This window comes from Haplochromis burtoni, unplaced genomic scaffold, assembly GCF_018398535.1.
Source record: "Haplochromis burtoni strain Fernald_Lab_line unplaced genomic scaffold, NCSU_Asbu1 Contig_9, whole genome shotgun sequence".
NCBI classification, from domain to species: domain Eukaryota; kingdom Metazoa; phylum Chordata; class Actinopteri; order Cichliformes; family Cichlidae; genus Haplochromis; species Haplochromis burtoni.
The window spans coordinates 1,995,238-2,015,634 of NW_024582370.1; the positions used below are offsets into that span (position 1 = coordinate 1,995,238).

Here is a 20,397-nt window from a genome sequence, read left to right on the forward strand (position 1 = left end):
GAATCTTGAAAACTTAAAGTTTAAAAAAAAAAAAAAAAAAAGCAAAGTTATTTATACCTGCCAAAGAGCGATTAGATGAAAACATGGCATATCTCATGTCATCTTGATGCACGCTCAGTTGTCCAGGTAAGTAAATCCCAAAGCATCGTTTCTGGATGTAGCATTTTCAGTGGGAGAAACATTTCATCACTCATCCAGGTGACTTCTTCAGTCTAAGCTGACTGCAGGCTTCCCCAGCCATAAACAGTACATTTGCACAATGACAAACTAGCCTACTGAATGAACAATGGGCTGTTAGGTCAGTTCCTTGATCATTAATATGCAAATTTCCATGACCACTGATCAACAAGCGCTAATAAAAGGCCATTGACAACTGATCAAAGATCAGTGGTTGTTGGGTGGGTTTCAGCCACATGGCATTTAAGATGCCTGGATTATGTGTAGGTTTTTCCTCAGCATGCTGTAAAGTTGTGTCATGGTCAGCACATCCCATGTTGTCTTCAACCTGCTAAAGGGACTTTAGGTAACAAACAAACAAAAGCACTGTCACAGTGAAAAAAAATTTTTATTTAAAAAAAAAAAAATAAAAAAAAAAATGGCAAGTTCAAAAATCAAACCAGGATGAAAGTTTAAAAACTGAAGGGATTTCTTCTCTATGAAGGAAAAAAACAAAAAGCCCTGCATCATGGCACAAACACTTACGGAGAGGTTGATGCGCACAAGAAACAGACAAATTCATGGACATGGTTACAAAACTGACCCCATTTTTGACTGGATATATTAAATGACCTTCAGATGAAATAATTTAAAAATTAGCAGCAATAAGCCACAATTCATTTTTTTTGTCTTCAATATATTTGGATTAAAATCGTGGAATGGTAAACACACAATAGAGAATCAGCATTTAAACATTTCTTTGCTTCATAGATCTAGTATCTCAAGGAGTTTAAAAAAAGAAAAACTTCAACAGTTTGCAGTGCATGAAAACAATTCCAGTCAGAGATAAAGCCCAACACAGCTGAGTAGCACTTCACACTCCCTTCCAGCGAAATCTAAGGCATTTCTGTGAGGTTTATTTGTCACCTGGAAATAAAAGGTTTTGTAGTTAAAGAGGAAAACAAGTAACAGCTAAGAAAGAACGAGATAGGACGATATTTATCCAAACCGTAAAAGTGGAAAATGAGCGGAATGATGAAAACAATGCTATGGTGCCTGTGTTTAAACTAAACTAAACAAAAAGTGGCAATGTGCCTTCAAAACGTATGGAGACAGAAGAAAAAAAAAAAAATCTGCCATATTTATTTATTTTAGGAGTTCTTACTTTCCTACAGTCATATTAAAACAACCGCGTTTTGGTATGAAAAAGTTCCCTTTTGATGTTGCAATTCTGCTTACAATTAATGAACCATAGACAAATGTGTCACAAAAACCAAAACAAATTATTTAAAATGAAAAGAGAAAAGCCACGTCAGCCAGAATATAAAGTCACTGTGAGGTGATCCACTGTCGCAACACGAGGTGTCTCTTGGATATTCGTAGTATTGCATTTATAAGGACAATAAATTAATTGCATAGATCAACAGACCTTGGGGCATGTTTTCCAAACATTGGACGGAAGAGTTAAAGGATGTGGACACAGTACCAGCTGTGATCAGCCATGAGACCTACTGTAGTTGGTTATTGCCTGTGAACATTGAACACAAACTGAATCTACATTGCTCTGGCAGGATGAGGTAAGTCAAGGTTTTCAACATAAATTGCTCTTACACCGACTGCATGCGGTGCAACTCTGTAACAATGCATCTGAACCTAGCATACATGCTTCATCCATCATGAGAAGTTATGTCTAAAAGTGCCAACACTGGTGACACTGACAGAACTGAAATATTAAAGCCTCTTTGACATCAACACTGAAACCACAACAAAGCAAGTACGCAAAACACAAAGAAAAAACGTGAAAACCTCTATTTCTCACTATGAAGCACACAACACACTATCAAAAATAAAAATCAAAGCTTCTTTGAAAAATAAGATCAATCTTAAAAGTTTTGAAACTGAATTTAAAAAAAATGAAACCTTTAAATAATGTTTAAGAACAAAAAACATGACGGTAAAAACCAGAAATGCAGAAGAAGATTGCAAACACACAGCAATGGCCAGTTTCAAAGCCATAGCCTGGCCGTTATGAATCACCCAAGTAGTGTTTTCTGCAGATATAACAGGACAGATTCATGCGTCACCAGTTAATCTCCATGTCTGTGTAATTACATCTTTATACTTTAATAACAACATTTCATTCCCGCTTCAGAAAATCTGATTTTTTTGGGGGATTCAGGGAAGAATCTGCATCCTTGTTTACTTTAAAAAAAAAAAAAAAAGAAAAGGGGGGGGCACTGACACATTACATCACATGTATCAAGGAAGTCGAGCAAAAGTGTGAATACATTTCAATCTATTTACAGGCAGCTCTGAGTGAGATGTGATCCCTGTTAAACAACTTTGGATTTCATCACGTGAAGCAGCTCAAAGTGAATCAATATTTAAAACTCTCGGATAACAACAACTGGAATGCTTTAAATCTATTCATCTCTTTTAAAGTAGTCCGCTCTGAAATATTTCGGCAACGAACATCAGCTTAAAATGTTCTCTTCTGTGTAATCTTCTGATTGTCTGCAGCTTTGTTGAGATTGTTGGAACTAAACTTTTTTTTTTCTTTTAAATATATTTAAGTGCCAAAAAACTTAAGTGAGACTGCTTCAGGTAAGATTCATACCTGACAAACTTGCTGCCTTTGTGAGAGAAAGAAGCTAATCGATGTCAGCACCATATCAGTCTTACAAGATCAGCTTTTTCTAAAAAGGACTTCAGTTTTTCTGCTTCCGAATATTTGCACCAATCAATCAATTGGACGAGGCTAGAAACACACAAAAAAATAACCAAAGAACTATTTACAAAAAGGCAGGTTCAAGTCTGAAAGCATCAGTCAAAAAGGAGAAAAATGTAAAAAAAACAAAAACTGCATATCTTACAAAAGCAGAACATGACCTAAAACATGGTGTTGAAATGTTCTTTTCCTGGTTTCATCCTTGCTCCCCGGAGTAGTGTTTTGAAGAGAGAAAAAAAGAATATGATCAATGGTCATACACGACACATTTAACAGCTTTTTGAACTTTTCTTGACCGTTATCAAAATAGATGCTCATTGTTCCATTCTTCCATTTCCCCACCGTCTGCTGTCCTCCAGCTTTGCTTGTCTGAAGTAAAAGAGTTTGTTTTAAAATCTGAGTTCATAGAAAATATCTTTGTTTTTGTCCTTTGTGTGGAACAGTTTGTGTTCCTGGAGTGTCTAGTTCTTCACACAGGGAATCTCAGCTCTTGGGACCCCTCAAGAGTCAGTCGGGCCCCAGATGAAGATCTAACGCAGGGTGACAAGATCAGCCAATTAGAACGCACGCACACACAGTCACTTGGGGGAATCAGTCAAAACCCACCTCTTTACTTGTTATGCTGGTAAGAGTAGGTTGCATGTTCTGTTGGCGTCTCTATGGCAACAGGTTGTTGGACGGCACTTTCCTGAGAAAGAAGCACCAAATATTTAATTAATCTGCAGTTATGTAAAAGTTTGAGTGGTAAATGTTTCCAAAGGGAGGCGAGAGGTGGAGGGCAGTACCTCAACTGAGATGTTGGTGGCAGGCACTTGGGTGTACTGGGGTATGTAGGTCCCCTGCATAGATGTGTTTGCAGGCATATACTGGAAGAGAATGGAAATTATAAGTTCATTAGCTGTGTGAATCTGCACCCGGAGAAGAATTCAAATACAAAAAAAGAAGCTGAAACTCAAAAGGCACAAACCACACAATTCTTACCCTGGCCTTTCTCATAGCCAGATACTGTGCACTGTACTTACTGTACCACTGCTGCCCATAGAGAGGTGACTGAGCTGCTGTGTTAGAGGCCCCATCATTGATGCTGGCTGGATGGACATGGTGTGGTCCATCCCAGGTGTCAGGACAGCTCCCTATGGGGGGAACAGCAAGAATCAAAGCTAAATTAAAAGGGTCTTGAGAGAAACAAAAACAAATAAACTGCCAGATACTCACTGTGGGTGGCATTATGTATGACTGGTGATGTAGCCAGGACGGGTTGTGTACCTGCAAGAAAATCGAAGACGTGTCAGTTAATATAAAAACACACGTGCAGAAACAAAATAGTTGCAGAAAATAAAGAAGAAAATATGGCTGAAATATTAAAAACAAATTTTCAAACCAAAAAGCTATAAAATTGAAAACACAACAACCCCAGTACCTGATAGGTGGACACAGGTGGATGCATATATGGGGAAAGGGAGGTTGGTCCAATCATCCGATTGGGGGTAATGCTATAGGGAGAGGAGTAAAACCTGCAGAAAGAGGCACAGATTTCTTAGTGACCACAGCTTAGACCACCACTCCTTGGGGCTATACAAGAGATTAGCATGAGCCAGCATACTGACCCATTCTGTAAGGCTGTGGTTGGATCATAGGTGAGGGTCATTCCTCCCTGGAGGAAGAAAACAAAAGAGCAATGTCATTATGAGGGAGAAACATGAGGTGTTTGGATCCCCCCCTTACAGGCATAAAAAAAAGAAACTATAAAAAACAAAGCTCACAGTCTCTCCATCTCTTGTCCAGGGCCGACCGTTCTGCAGATATTTCCCCTGGCTCTGGCGCTTCTTCTGGCCTCCATCAGCAAATTTACACAGCAAGGGTTCTGACGGTGCTGAACCAGAGGTTTTCCAAACAGGAGATAACACTCAGTTTTCTAAAACCGTTTTAATAAGACTGTTGTCTTGATGCTGAATAAATAAAGACAATCTACTCAGCCACAAATTTAAAAACAAAAACAACAAAAAAAAAACTCCAGAAAACTCACCTTGAACTCCAGGTGGAGTCTTGATATATTTCCCATTGAAATGCTGGATGATGGCCTCACATTTTTCTGTCGACTCCATCCTAAGGGACATATTTTGTGCTTAATAAAACTAGAGAGCCAATCCATCACTTCTTTGAATGACAGCTTCTGCTTGAAAGGTTTCTACCTACAATGACCACCAGAGGGCCCACTCACCCAACATTATACTAAAAAAGTTGCTTTGAACTTTAGTACTCCCATTGGACTTGAGATTTTCTTAAATACACAAAAGGTTACAGCACAACTAGTCAACTTCAGCCAGCTGTCCTACAACAGCGTGTACCTGGCAAAGCCCACTCCTCGACTGGTTCCATTGGCGTCACGGAGGATGCGTGTGGAAATGGCCTGACTGAAGGGCTTCAGCATGTTCTCCAGCTCCTGCTCGTCCATTGACAGCGGCAAGTTAGAGATGTACAGGTTGGTGGGGTCTTGTTCCTGTTGCTAACCACAGAGAAGCCAGAGGGAGGTGAATGATTTGGGGCTCTTGGTTTCCTTGTGACAGAACAACAGCTGAGGCATGACCATAGAAGCGTTCTAAGAAAATACAGCCGCCAGCAAACATTTGGGAAATTTACATAACCTTTGAACAGGAAGTGTGTGAGATGACTGATATTTGGAGGATGTAAGGCAGAGGACAGAAAAAAAAAAAAAAAAAAAAAAAAAAAAAAAAAAAAAAGAAGCAGCAAGAAAAGGTAGAAGGTCTGAAGCTGAAGTCAGATTTCATTTTGGACCCATGAGACGCCTGGAATGAGGTCTGGAGAGAAAAGAGACGGTGAACAAAGTTCTGGCTGGATTTCAGCTCAACTCATTTTAAGTCAAGTGAAATTTTCAGTTCTATTTCTATAGCTCACTATTACAAATGTAATCTGCACAGATCTTCATTACACTCTTCTCTTATTTTCCATCACTTATATTTTATTTCCAAAGGGTTAAAAAAAAGGGGGTCATTGTTCAGAGCCAGGACCTTAAGAGGATGAAAGCAGGCGATTCAGCCACTGTGATATCAAAGCATAATTACATTTCATATGGCTTGCCATCCCTGGATGATCTAAAGCGATTACGTGCTCTCCCTTTCTCTCGCTTGGTGGAGAGAGAGAGAGAGAGAGAGAGAGAGCAGTGACATTTTGGACAAAGACCTTCGGGAACAATCTGGAGAACATCTCACGCATTGTGCTACCAAAAACGTGGTCGTTCCGTTTCCTCGATCATGTTACTAATGCACTGCTTGCATTCAGGCAGCTATATTCATGTGGTAATCCTGACCTTGAATGCAGGCACAGATGCTGGCTCTGTCGGCTTTTATAAACCAGAGAAAATATGCAGCGCTTCCAAATCTGAATTTAAAATGATTAGAAAACATGCTGAAAGAAAGTTTCACTCTAAGCAACTTGAACTGTTTTGTAGGCTCCTCCCCTTCCAATTTCCTTTGTGCCCTGCTTAAAACAAATTTAATGTGACCGACGGTATCTGTATCGCCCTCTAACCATTATGCATATTCATTATCTCAGAGTGCAGATGTGATTAAAAACCTGTAAATGCAGCGCGAGTTAATTTCCATGCCATGAATAATGCATGTGTAATCGCTGCGACCTGCGATGAAGGTGATTTCTCCTTCACCTTCCTCCCTCCCCGCAGTGTACACTAGCAATGAGGCTTGAACCCATGAGAGCGAGCAGCAGAGAAGCCCCAGTTGTGGATTTCATCTGTGAATGAGTCACAGTGAGTCAGAGAGAATTCTGACGCAAACACACAAGTCTTGTTGTAAAGCCGGGCTGAAAGGGTGACTGAAATCAAGTTATTTTGCGAGCAAGAAGCCGTATGAATGTCAGTGATCCAGCTTAACGAGAGATCAGCTTTCCCAGGGCGCCGGTGGTGTGCGAGTCCATGAGAGCGTGTCATAATCCGGTTGAGGCAAGGCTGCTGAAGTGCGTGTGCGATTGTCAAGTGGGCTCTGTGTGTCTGTGGGCGTGCGTGTGACAGGGCGGGTGGCTGGGCACTGTGCCCTGCTGACTGGGGAACTGCTCAGACACTGAGTCAGATGCCACTAGGGAGAACAGACAGGTCCTTTGTGCAGGGAGCTCAAAGAGCAGGCTCTGGGACGTGCTCCCCAAACACCATCACCACTATAAACACATACATACATGTAAGCATCCGTGGACTCTTTGTGCACAGAAATAGTCTTAAAGTGCACTATTATTGTGACAGCGCCGCAGGGTGCTGGCTTCACCTCTGAACAGCACTCTGCGGCGCTGTCACTGCAGAAGTTGGAACATTGCTGATGTTATTTAAACATGTAGGTGATTTATGTTTAAGTTTCCAAATGCCGCCTTTTAATCATATGAGCAATGTTGCATTGAAGCTGTGCAACTTGCTGAACTCAAAAAGCCTGAGGTAAGAACATCCTCACCAAAACAGGGCAGATGATTTTTTCTCTCCCTGTTTAGTAATTGGTGTTTGGATGATTCTCTGGTTTAAAAATCCCTGCAACCCTTTCATTCTCTCTGTTACTTAAACTAGTAACAAAAATCTGACACTAACTAAGTCACTTGATATACAGTCAAATGTCAAGCACATGACATATGCTCCAGCATTACCAGAGGCCCCGTCTGGATGAAGCTGCAGGGAAAATGAACATAAGAATGACCGTTTCTGAACAACATAATGCAGACTGATGAAGCCAGCGATTTTATGTATGAAAAAAGCGGATTTAAGCATACAGGAATATCTCGTGATAGATTTTTGATTTTATTTTATTTTTTTTAAAGAATGGGGCGCTAGAAACAGCAAGAGAGATCTGTTATTTCTTAAGAGGCAGAAAAATCCAAGGAGCAACCTTTTCCCTCTATGATTAATGAGTCAACATTTAATGTGAAATTAATGAATCAAATCATTATTCAACATTTTTGCTGAGACACTGATAAAGTGCTCTTTCAGGCTAAATTAAACTTACGCCAAGCAGTTATAAATTAACCCACCGAATTTTGATACCTCAAGCTGAGTTCTCACCTTGGCCATCTGAGCCTGCACTCCGCCAGCCTTCAGTGCCGTCACTGCCTTCTGAGCAGAGGCTGGGCTATCAAAGTCGACAAAGCCATAGCCTGCAGGGAACAAAATATATGACAGTGAGATGTGCATACTGCAGGAGAGGTGCACAGTTTGAACTCATGAGGTACTCGTGGTAACAGTGTATGAATCTGAAGAGACAGCTGGCTAGGACTGGAATGTGCGTCCCTCTGGGGGACAGATGGAGGACGCTGCCCATATTAAAAAAAAATAAACACACACCTACTCAGTAGGTACAGTGTGAAGCTGACGGCTTCATGCACTTGTCAAACAGCTTTATTGACTTTATCAGCAGTATGCTGTAACCTTGCACATTACCGATACCAGCCATAGATTTCACATCGCACCAACATTTTTTTTTTGGCTTCCCATGAAGTAAAGGAGTGATTTCTATAAACTATCAGACACCAGACCCCACATGATCTTGCTCTTTTATAGATTTCTGAACTTTGGCATCTCGGATCATCTGATCACGGTCTCTTATTTACACGCAAGCCCATTCGCCCAGTCCAAGGTTGACGGTGCTGTGGGCTCAGAGTAGTCCTCTCCTTCTCTGCTGGATTTTTACAGAAACTCTATTCCCTCTAACATGTTCGTATTGGTTATGTTTTTTATTCATTTTCTGTGCAGCGATGTGTAACTATGAGCATTTTCACACATGCAACCAAGCCTGGACCATGTTTTTAAAAAAAAACAAACAACAAAAGCAAAACTGTGACGCAAGGCAGGATGTGTGATACAGTCAGATCTGACAGTGAACCTACAGACACCAAATAGGGACCTGTTGTGCTGCCTCCCCCACATTCTATTAAGAAAGTATCCTGCCTAAATAAAATGAGGTATTTCTCCTCCTCCCACACATTTCAGTAAAAACCATGATGAGAAACTAGTTTCATATTTGTGGTGTAATTTTACCACTTGATATGCTACACAATGATCAGCTGACTAGAAGAGGCATTAGTGAACTGAAAGGCCACATTTCAACAAATATTATGGATGAGCATGGAACAGCTGTGTTTTTTCATTTAATTAAAACAACAACAACAACAACAACAACCCCTCACCTTTGCATTTGTTGGTAGTCTTGTCCAAGATGGCCTTTGTGGACACAATTTTCCCATACCTGAAAAACAGTGAGGTTTGCACTCAGAGGTCGTCCTTCCACTGTGTGTAGATGTAATACTCTTGATAACTAAATTGTAAATCATCTAAAGATTTCAATGAAGTTACACAATCACCTCATCTGATAATAAATCCAAGGCAGGGCAAATTCAGTTAGAAAAAAATGATACTGTCCCGTGGGCTTCTGCATTCTAGGAGGACTATAGATTTACCATATCTCATTCATTCTAGCTCACACACAAATGTCAATAGGGATCATATCTCCAGGGAAATCCAACATGCAGTGGCAAACTGGTAGATATGACTCCCCCCATCAATTTTTTCAGAGATTGCATCATAATTCACCGTAAATATGAAAATTCTACATTAACTACCCACACCCCTCGCCCCACCTAGCCGTAGATACTGCAAATACATAGGATAGTGTTCGACTTGGGCGAATGGTTCTGTGCAGCAGGGTCTATCAATCCCCATCTCTCCAGGCATGTGCATGCAGTGTAATCTGATATGCCTCTCCTTGGCTGTCCTGTCCAATACTGGCTCCCAGCCACACTCTCATTCTACTAACCAGCTTCTCTCTAGACAGCCTTTAACCCTCCACTGGGTCTTAGTGCCCCCTGAAATATAATTCAACTTGCATCTAGTGGCACAGCACCACTGCCTCACTCTGAGAAATCAATTTCATAAATAATTTGACTTTTGTAAGTCAGGATTAGCTGATGACCTGTTAGCTGTAATGTGACAGTCTAACATATTCTTTTTTTTTTTTTTTTATATAAACACATTTAAAACAAACAAAAAATAAAAATAAAAACACAAGCCTGGAAGCATTTCCCCCACTTTTTTTAAATGGCTTAAGGTCATCTATGTAGGACAAGAAGATCAAACAGTCATATAAATTCACATTACAGAACTTCATCTGATTATTCTATTATTATACAATTGATTGTCCCAAAAATCAGAACAGAATTGGGGAAAAGGGCTTTTAAATACGCTGCCCCTGCTTCCTGGAATAATCTGCAGAAGGAACTGAAATGATCAGAACTGGTTACCTTGGGAGAGTTTAAGTCTGTCTTAAAGGAACGAGAGAACAGCTCTTTTACTCAGTGTGATTGTTTTTAATGTACTCTTAATTTGATCTGTTATTGTATATTTTACACATGTTTGTATGGGATATTGTATTTGTTTTAAATGTTATATACCTATGTGGTATGTGACTTTTGTTGCCATGATGCCAGGTCTCTCTTGGAAATGAGATTTTTAATCTCAATGAGATTTTTAACCTGGATAAATAAAGGATTAATAAAATAAAAAAAAAATTCTGTTTGATTGTGCCAAACTGAGGACGGTAAGGGGGAAAAACCCAAACACTTTTCTACCTTGCAAGCAAATCCCAACCTGAATGCTGATGTGGGCTTGTTCTTTGGGTTTTCCTTGTCCTTATAACATGCACGAGAGCATGTTGGGCTGTGTTGACAATCACACATTTTTGATATTTTATCTACTATAACAGAGATATTTCATGTTGCAGTCATTCATTTGGTCTATTTTCTGCAATCCCATCCAATGTGTATAAGCTGGAGGGCCATTTGCCCTCATATGCAAAACCGCAATTTCACAATGCATTTCTGACTCCAAGTGACAAAATGCCACTCACTTGACTGGATGGATATGCCAGCATTGCGTTCCTACATTTGCATATACACTATGGCAGTGCCATCAGCCTGCTTATTCTCACAACAACTAGCATTTAAGTTATGAGCTCTTCATGCTGCACACTTGCTGCATAACCAGAGCGGCAGTAAGGCACCCGGAGACACAAATGCAGGGCCCGGTGGCCAATGGAGTGCCAACCCCCAATCCCATCCCCGTCTCTCATCCCTCACTTGGTACACAGTACATCACAGAGCTTGCATGCAACAACTCTCAGTGTGGGGGAGGGGAGCTCTGGAAGTGCTGCGTCCTCAAAGTATACGCAGATTTACGGTTCCAACTAGAGCAAAGTAAGTCAGAGTCCCTACATGAGTAGTCTTCCTGCTGCTTTACATCCTCATCTACAAGCCGTTACCCTTTTAACTATTATTGGACACAATATCCTCTTTCACTCTAGTTTAACTGAAAATTACATCAGCCTTAATGTGCTCTGCTAAAAGGCACATTTCATGCAGTGATTTTTATCTGCTCCGTAAAAGCAGAAATATGAGAACTACCCCCACAGAACACCACCTGACACACAAACCCTGAACTCCACTCACTCCTCCCCCTCTGACCCCCCCACTACCATTGCCCTTGTTTGTCTTTCCCTTTCCCCTGGGCTTGCCGTTTCCTGTAGGGTTGGGCTGCCTCATGTGAGCCATAGCTTCCAGACAGCTGTAAAATAGCAGGCCTCACCCTCCCTCGTTCAATCTCTCTAGCCCTCTTTTCCCTCCTTTTCTCCCACTACTCTCCTCTGCTCTTCTGGTTCTCATCACCAGGCTCCATAATTCAATTAACTAAGAGCAGATCATTCATCTCAGCCCTGCATGTTTTGATGTCTTCCACTGAAGGCCTAACAAACATATCAGATGGATTGGATGGTGCTGCTGTTTGATGTCTGACTACATGCTGTCCACAACAAAGTTCTCGAAGACTCACAGCCACACTGATGAGCAACATGGCGTGATATTTATAGTGCAGAAGTGACACTGTATCTGGATGACAGGGCTCACTGTCATACTGTATCATGACTAAAACATAAGAGAAAAAATAATCATAGATTAAAAGTGTATGAATGAGCACGAAGAGACAGAATGAATTAGCATGAGAGAGTGAGACTAAACATTCTGTACCTAGTTGTTGGAAAGTCTGTGCTCAGCTATGTCAGGCTGAAAGGTCTTAGTTTGCAGCCCCAGTGATTGTTCGTTTTTCCAAAAAGCCACTACATGATGTGTTAAAAAAAAAAAATGCATGGATAAATGTGGCCCTCTTGTACATTACATAAATACCAAATATGGTATGGTTTAGTGTTGCTGTGCACTTAAGTTGTATGGAAACTATACATCTTCTTTATTTGCCAAAAGTAGAGATGCAAGCCTTTCATCCATGCAGCCGACCAGCCATCACCCACCAGTCACCCATTATAATCTAGTCTGCTCTAGCCGGGTTCATGCTTCCTCAGACAGCCAGAGAAATTTATTGGGTGTAAGTGCACGCTGAAGTAAATGTGTTTTAGGTGACTTACGGCTGACAGAGTTTGACCAGATCCTGGTCTGTGGTTCCTGGGTGGAGGCCACGGATATAAAGGTTGGTTTTGCTCAGCTGCTCTCCCCCGCTGCTGCCGTTACTGCTGCCATTGCTAATTGTGGTGGTGTTGCTGTTGGGGCTTGGGGGAGCCATCTGATGATTGGACGGGGACACATATGTCTGCTGTGGAGGAAACAGAGGGCTCTTTTTAGGTACATGAAATTGGATGTACGCACGGATGCAGTCATTAACTGGAAATAAAAAAAAACAACCAGTTGAGGCTAGAGAGACACAGACAAGATATCAGCATCAATTTAATGCTTAATCTGGCTGGACAGGTCAGGCCAGTCAGATAAATATTATAACAGGTCACTGTGAGGGAAAAACAAGATATAACAAGTATTACGATTACGCAATTTATACTATTTATATGAAGCAAAATATGAGAAGAAATAGTATGTACCATTGTAGTATTTGCAAAAAACAAATTCTAAATAATAAAAGTCAGATTGCATTCATATACAAAGATTCATTCAATCAGCCACATTTACTAGGGTATGCAAAATTAATATGGAGACATCTTAAAATGCCTGTTTTTATTTGTACATTGCATATTTTCATGTACGTTTTGGTGAACTGACTTTTTAACCTCCATCAAAACAAGCATCTAAAGCTAGTTCACGAGTTCTAAAAGCTAGCCAGTGCCTCCTCTCAGCACACTGTGCTGTGGCTGCCATAGAACAACAGAATGGACAGGTTGGCATGAGTATGTCTTTGTGCAGATCCAACTCTACAGGCATCTCTACAAACCATCAACGCAAGAGCGCAGGATTCACAGATGGCACACAACTCGTGTTGGGAAGATTGCTAAAAACAGATGGAAAAGAGGACTTTCTCCAGCGAACAGTGGAAAAGTCCAGTTAGCCAATCAGACTGAATGGCTTAACTTTGTGTACATTAATTCTTTAATTGCTATTCCTGCGTACTTTTTACAGAAGCACCTTTCATTTAGCAGAAGAATGCTGCTAGACAGCTGCATTGGAGAACAATGACGGCTAAAAAAAAAAAAAAAAAAAAAGTGAGTTTACATGCACAACATCCATCATCAAAATCCTTGAGGACCTACAGAGGCCTCTCCAAAACTACAGAACTTGGTTTAAAAATTAAACTATATACAGAAGCAAAGCTGAAAAGCTTAAAAAGACACCCTATTTTTTTTTTTTTTTTTTTTTGCTGTTTTGATGAAGCAAACTTTGTTCACTCTGAATGATACCATTACAGACTCTTTCAGGAAGTTTTATAAAGCATTCCTTTTAGGTGGATATTGACAAAAACCTGCTAAAACTAAAGCTTTCTATTAAGCAGAAATGGGTGATTGCATACATTTCTGAAAACATACTTAAGCTTCCCATCAGCAGCAAAGTGGTTTCAAACAAACAAACATTATACAAGCAACTTCTAAGACCACAGCGGACTCATTTAACTGACACATGACTTTTTTGAATGCCCAGAGTGTTGTCGGTGGCCAGATAGCAAACAATGACAGCTGTATACAGCGCTACTCCAGCTGATCCCATCTTGTGCCAACCAAATTAAATTAGTAGGGATGTGAAGTAAAATGTATGCAAAACGCCAGCTACGCTTGGCCTTGGTGTTGCCTCCCCTCTTACTGCTGGAGGAGGAGGAACAGTTTGATTAACTGAGGTCAGAAGGTCAAACCACAGAGAACAATGGGGTGGCTTGTAGCGGTGGGTGAGTCACAAAATATAGTTTTAATCCATTACCAAGCAACAACACACAAGCCATGTGTACTAACCCTTGCCTAACAGCAGGCATGTTTAAATATCAGAAAGTTCTGTCATCCGACAGCAGCAGAGATCCCAATCCTGCAATAAGAAGGAATGTGATGGATGTATTGGATCGATTAAGCCTTGTATCCAACTCAAAGTAAGACTTTAGCTATATGCGGCATCTTTACTATAAAGGGATTGATCTTCCTGCACCAATGGCTTGTTGCACCTCACAAGGTCACCCTCAGGCCATCAGCTTATTAACAGAAAGGAAGAAAGACAGCTGGAATCAGCCTAATTATGACCCATGTCTTCTTCCCTTCCTTCTTAAATACCAAGGGTAACATTCAACAACCAACTAATATCTCTCCAAAGCTTTTAACAGTGGTTTAAAAAAATGAATGAATGCACATCTATTGAAGATGTGAGTGAAAAATATTTTTAATGCACACCCATGATGACAAACATAAACTCTGTCATTCCGATGCACTTCGAATTTAGCCATTACCTGAACGATCTTTCACCAGACAAACATGCTTAGCTAACCACCACGCTCAACATTACCATACAGGAAGACAACACTGCGGTATGCAGATCTCAGTTTCATAACTGTTAGATCCCTACATTTGTAGGAGTTCAAAATTCAGCTTTGAGTAAACTGTACCAGCCCAGAAATACTGAAACAGTCTTACACACATGGGCAAGAAGAGCAGAAAAACAGACAATCAATGGCTGCTTCAACAAACCACAGTGACAGGACTAATAGGGGTGCACTACATTTAGGACTGGTCACATGCCAGCTAACACAGAAATATTGCCGTTTAAAGCAGGAAACAAGGAACAGGAAGCAAGATGGAGATATCAAAATTTAGTTTGGTGCCATTTCTGTATTTCAGCATTTTTTTTAATGTAACATGAATTCAAACCAAGGGTTTCCAAGCTGTGAAAGAAAGGCTGGAGGGCCTCTGTTGTGTTTTGTTTACTGTAATGACACACTATTAAGGATCAGAGACACATTATGTAAGTGGCTAATGGTACAGCATTGTACATGAACTTGATTATATAGAGTTTGAATTTTTACAGCATTAGAGACTTAAAGATGTTTCCTGTCCGTGGAGCCTTTATTTAAACTATATTTATAGAAACCTCTGAACAAACTAGACGAATATCAAAACCAAATCTTTAGTCAAGCTAACAACAGGCTACAGGCATATAAAATAAATGAAAGGATATGGAGTTTCTCCTAGTACAAACCTTGCTTTATATAGTGATTTATGTGCAAACTTTTATGCTTCCCCACTACTCAGCTGCCTTATGATTTCCAAACCGATATGGAGTCATCCTTCCGAACTTGAAAGCTATCTTTTTATTCGAGCTGAGAAAACCACAGACCCCATTCATCTTATCCTGCTTCTCTAATCTCCCTCTCTTCTTTAGCATCAGTACACTGTTTGTTTTTCCACAATCACAGTCTTTTCTGGTGCTTTCCCTCGCCTTCATGATAAGCGGCCTGCACAGGCTGTCAGGAGGGATGCACCTGCAAAGGCTTGGGGAGACAGGATCCGACGGGAGACCGAGCCCGGGCCCGATTCTGGCAAGCGAAGCCTTACTAATTGGGATCTGAGCTTGTTAGCGGAAAGTGCTAATCCCTCTCATGTGCTCTCCAGTCAGAAGGTAGTGTCTCATTAAGAGCGCTCTGCTAGGCTCCATCTGAAAAGAGGATGGCAGTGAGTCAGCTCCACACCTACTCCCCATCTGCCCCAGTCCCGCTCCAGGTGTTTTGCCACCCATGTAAGGTAATTTCCAATGTAATGGTGCAAACACATGAAAATATGCATGCAAAGGGTAGCCTGTGACAAATACCTTTAATTCAAATGATTAGGAATTAAAAATCTCATTTTACAGGCTACATTTCTTCTCAGTTAATCATTGCACAAAACCTGACTTCCTTGCATACCACTGATTTCCCAGCTGCATGCATGTTATTTGTCAATCCACAACCGCTGACATACAGTATCCGTTTACACTGCTCCTTATATCCATAACAGTGTCAGCATTCTTTACATTCCTCTGCAGCACATCAATACAAGGAGTAACAAGGACCATGGGTTCAAGATTAAAGTTCTTTAAACTGAACTACATTCCCAGAGACGCCACCGTTCGGTGCAATTCACGTCTTTGAAATGTTGATCATGAGGTTATTTATTTATATATCTATCTATCTATATCTCTCTATCTGATTCATACACACGCACATTGAATGAAAAATGCATGAGGATGTTATTTATTTTCACTATATATTAACTAATCAATGCTATCTGCCTATGAACAACTGATGCTCCGTTGCTTCCCTATGCAGTCCCCACTTCCCAGTTACTATACGATTATCTCTTTACAGCCTCAGAAAGATAAATCAGCGCTGTGTGTTCTCACCACAGCTGTGCCAGCAGCATAACTACAAAAAAAAAAAAAAGGGGGGGGGGGGCTACACCATGTTGCAGAGAGCAGCTAAAGACCGATGAGGTGATTACAGTTGGAGGGAGCACAGGTGATTCCTGTAGGGAGAGCAGGTGACTCAAGGACTTTTTCACCCAAGCAAGAACAATGAGTGCTAAATGAGGCAGAACGCATGCTTTTAACTGTATGAGTCTCACTGTAAGACGCTTCAATGCTAAATCTGTTGATACAGAGCATGTTAAAACAAATGCAACATCGGTCAGACACCACATTTAGTTCTTTTGTTTGATTTAAGTTCATATTAATCACAAGATAAGAACACAGTAGCCTATAAAATCCCAGATGAATTAAACTGTACAAGCAAAAATTCATTTTGCTTATCATTAAACGCATATTTGCTTATTTCTATTACCATACAGTAGCCTTCGATCTATGCACAAACTACTGGCATCACAAAGTCGATCATGTTTGCACTACGCAACAACAGCATCTTTTATAAATTGATGATATATTGTATCACAGAAAGACAGATCCATCCCACCTCCTAGGCTAAAGAAACCTTAGGTGCAGTGGAAACGATTTTAGTATAACAGATGCAATCTTTTTATATTAAATTTCTGTTGCTTCAAGCAGAGAAAAAAAAAAAAGACTGAGAAAAACAGCAAGGTGGAAAGAACCACATAAGAAAACCCCTGATGTCCTGCGGCTCGGAGGTGAGACCGATTTGCTCTTCTCTTCCTGACTAAAACCTGGGTTCATCTTCAGAATCAGAATCAGAATCAGAATACTTTATTGATCCCTGGGGGAAATTATTTTAAATTATCTTAACACTTAGACAGCCTGTAAGGCTAAAAGAGAGAAAGTTAAAAAAAAAAAAAAAAAAAGATCAGGGAGTTAATCAAAAGCAGAGGAAGGGGGGGTGGGTGGGGTGTCTCTTAATCCCTCTCTTTTCTCCGCCCTGTTTCTTGTAGTAAATGACACAGACCAGGGGCTGCCACTTGACACTGGATTTACACGTCCCTTTCTTTGTGAAGGTGTGTGTGTAGGGGTGAAAAAAAACTGTGTGTGCATGTCTTCTTTCAGCAAAAAAAGGGTTTCAGTTTGCAAAGCACCTCTAGAAGTGAGCACAATGTCTGAATCCAGGAATTCCAGATCATTAATCTGAGCAATCTGAATTCTTTCCAGTCTTCTTGAGCCAGGAGAGAGAATGACGAGGAAAAAGAAGGGAAAGACGGGAAGCGTTTCAGCTGTTTCACACGTTATTCTGAAAAAAAATGCCGTTTTATAGCGTGCGGGCATATTTTTATATATGCCTATGTAGATAATATATATATATAGTGATGCAAAATACCTATAATACCAACATTATAAATCCAAAAATTGGGGTTAAATATTAGTTTAAAAAAAATGCTGCCACTATCACGAGCAAAAACAAACAACGAAAACTTCAAATCGTTGACTTAAGTAACATTTCCCCGTCACTGCAAACGTTATATATAATCTTTACACATGTGCGAGTTCCAGAATTTTAATTAAGAAAAATCCATACAGCCTGCACAGAAAAGTGGTTGCACGTCACCTCATCAATTACTCATCTCAGTATGCAAAATAATCAACATTTATCTTAAAAACTATTTGTCATTTTACTGAAAAAAAGAGAAAAATCGATTACACTAGACTTCTTTCGTGGGCTCAGTAACTTTCCTTTTCAGTGCCATCAGTAATCATTTGTAAGACAGAAGGGGTGGGGCATGCTGGTGCGCGTGAAAGAGGGAAAAAAAACTTTGCTAACTTGTGGTTAATTCAATGAGAAGAGAACTTAGCCGAATATATGACATTAAAACCCGGCGAATCCACATTAAAGTCAAATATGCTTCGTCTTTATTAGCTTATCCTGAGCCTAGCGTGCCTCCACAACACATTTATAAGCTGTACTGTGTGCAGGCTCGGTATAGGAAGCGAGCAGACGCCGTATCAGAACAAACGAAAGCAAACTGTAGCCTGCTACTATTTCACGAACAACAACGTAACGGGCCCCGTTTTAATGTGTAACAGTTTAAAGAAGAACAAGCAAAAAGCCGGAAACGAACACCGCAATGGCAAGTATGCGAGTTTAAACGTCGCCTGTGATCCACTTTCAAGGACACTGCAGCTTAAACAGCCGAGCAGCTTTTAACTGGAGAGCCAGAGCTCGAACAACACCGCATCGAGAGGGGAAAATGACTTACTTTGAGAAAGACGCGATAGAAGTGGCCGGTGGTGTCGTTATTTACCTTCTTGGTGTTTTTGCCGTTGTAGCTGTTGTAAGGGTTGATTCCTGTCCTTGGCGACACAGAGAGCAGCATTTTTACTCGGCGCTGTGTCCGGAGGAGCGGAGAGTGGAGAGAGCCAAGGCAGTCAGCTGACGTCAGCCAGGGAAATTGAGCCAGGAACAGCGGTAGTGATTGGAGCCGCGTTTCCCAGCACTCTCAGCACTGGGCTATATGCTTATTTATACTGACTTCGTCTCCAGTTGTGCCTTCTCGCCAAATAATAACACCTTTTAGGCAGGGAGATAAATAACCTACCTAGCAGACTTTTTTTTTTGCTTTAACTTCCAGTGTTGTGCTCATTTAAGTCATCCCTCCAACCCAGTATGATTATTAGGAAGAAGAAATGCAGAGCTGCCTGCGCTTAAAGTGCACTTTGAAGAATGGGAATGGTGATTTAGATGAGGTGATCTCCCTAACAGTAGACACTTTTTATTGGCTTTTTCTTTGCTCAAGCCATACACAAGCCCTGGGTCAAGTACCTCTAGTGCATATGAAATGAGGAGGACCAGATCACTGCTACTATTTCCTGAGTTGGAAGTAGACATTGAAATACAGCAGCTTACTGAGATTAAAAAAGAAAAGGGAAAAAAACTGGGACGTGTTGAGATAATGTTTTTGCCTAAGGCCAATGTAGATGGAAAGAGAAGCATTAATTAGTATTCTCCTTAATTATATAATTAAAGTTAGATTGACTCTCTAATAACGTTTTCAGCCATCCCTTCTTTTCTCTATACTTTTGCCAAGTGCATTTCCAAACCTTTCAGAGCACCAGGCCAAATTCCCTAACAGACGTTGACCCTTGTCATCTGAGGAAAATGAAGCCCACACATCAAATATGTTGTCTTACACAATCACTTGTCCCATCCTTGCCTTATTATCTGGCCCTTTTTCTATTTTTCTTTTGAAATTTTACCCCCTAACTTCAACACCACACCAAGATGTACAGGTGCAGTAAACAAACAGCCAGCAGCTCTTTAAGGCTAACTATTACCTACCAGCTCTATGAACCACTACTGCATATTCAAGAAAGTTGGGATCCTGTGTAAAATATAAATCCGAACAGGATGCAGGAATTTGCAAAACCTTTACACACTTTGTTTAACTGACAATAGTAGAAAAACAAGATGGTACAGCTGATGATGTTTACTTCTGTGTAATCTTTTTTCTTTTCTGCTTGAAATAAATTGCTAAACAGTTCAGGGGAGTCCATCAGAAATGTCACTTCTTACTGTGTCAGATCTTTTCAGTGGGTGACAGGTCTGAACTGTAAGCAGGTTACTATAAAACACCAGGTTATTGCACAGTGGAGACATGCTGTTGGAACAGAAGCACGGTTAAGCATTGTCTTGCTGAAATAAGCAAGGCTTTCCCTGAGAAAAACAACTTGCTCCAAAACCTCAGTTTAATGTTTGGTATTCATGGTACCTTCACTGATGTGTAAGATACTCATACTATGTACATTATAATCCATACTCACTATTA

General features: G+C 40.5%; 1 protein-coding gene across 4 annotated transcripts; it reads right to left on the reverse strand.

The window, feature by feature from the left end:
* Positions 1 to 548: 548 nt before the first annotated feature.
* rbms2b (RNA binding motif, single stranded interacting protein 2b) lies at positions 549 to 19,068 on the reverse strand. 4 transcript variants are annotated; one of them, XM_042227601.1, is made up of 14 exons: positions 18,832 to 19,068; positions 12,355 to 12,536; positions 9,077 to 9,135; positions 7,956 to 8,047; positions 5,233 to 5,390; positions 4,911 to 4,990; positions 4,648 to 4,757; positions 4,492 to 4,538; positions 4,305 to 4,398; positions 4,100 to 4,150; positions 3,907 to 4,017; positions 3,670 to 3,750; positions 3,491 to 3,572; positions 549 to 3,414 (listed from the first exon to the last, which is right to left on the reverse strand). In XM_042227601.1, exons 1-13 carry the CDS (start codon positions 18,946 to 18,948, stop codon positions 3,495 to 3,497), a joined length of 1,260 nt encoding a protein of 419 aa, XP_042083535.1. In that variant the 5' UTR covers positions 18,949 to 19,068; the 3' UTR covers positions 549 to 3,414; positions 3,491 to 3,494. The 4 variants fall into 4 exon arrangements, with proteins under 4 accessions (XP_042083535.1, XP_042083547.1, XP_042083533.1 ...); XM_042227613.1 differs by having other exon boundaries at positions 18,877 to 19,067; XM_042227599.1 differs by having other exon boundaries at positions 12,355 to 12,539; positions 18,832 to 19,067.
* Between the last annotated feature and the right edge of the window lie 1,329 nt (positions 19,069 to 20,397).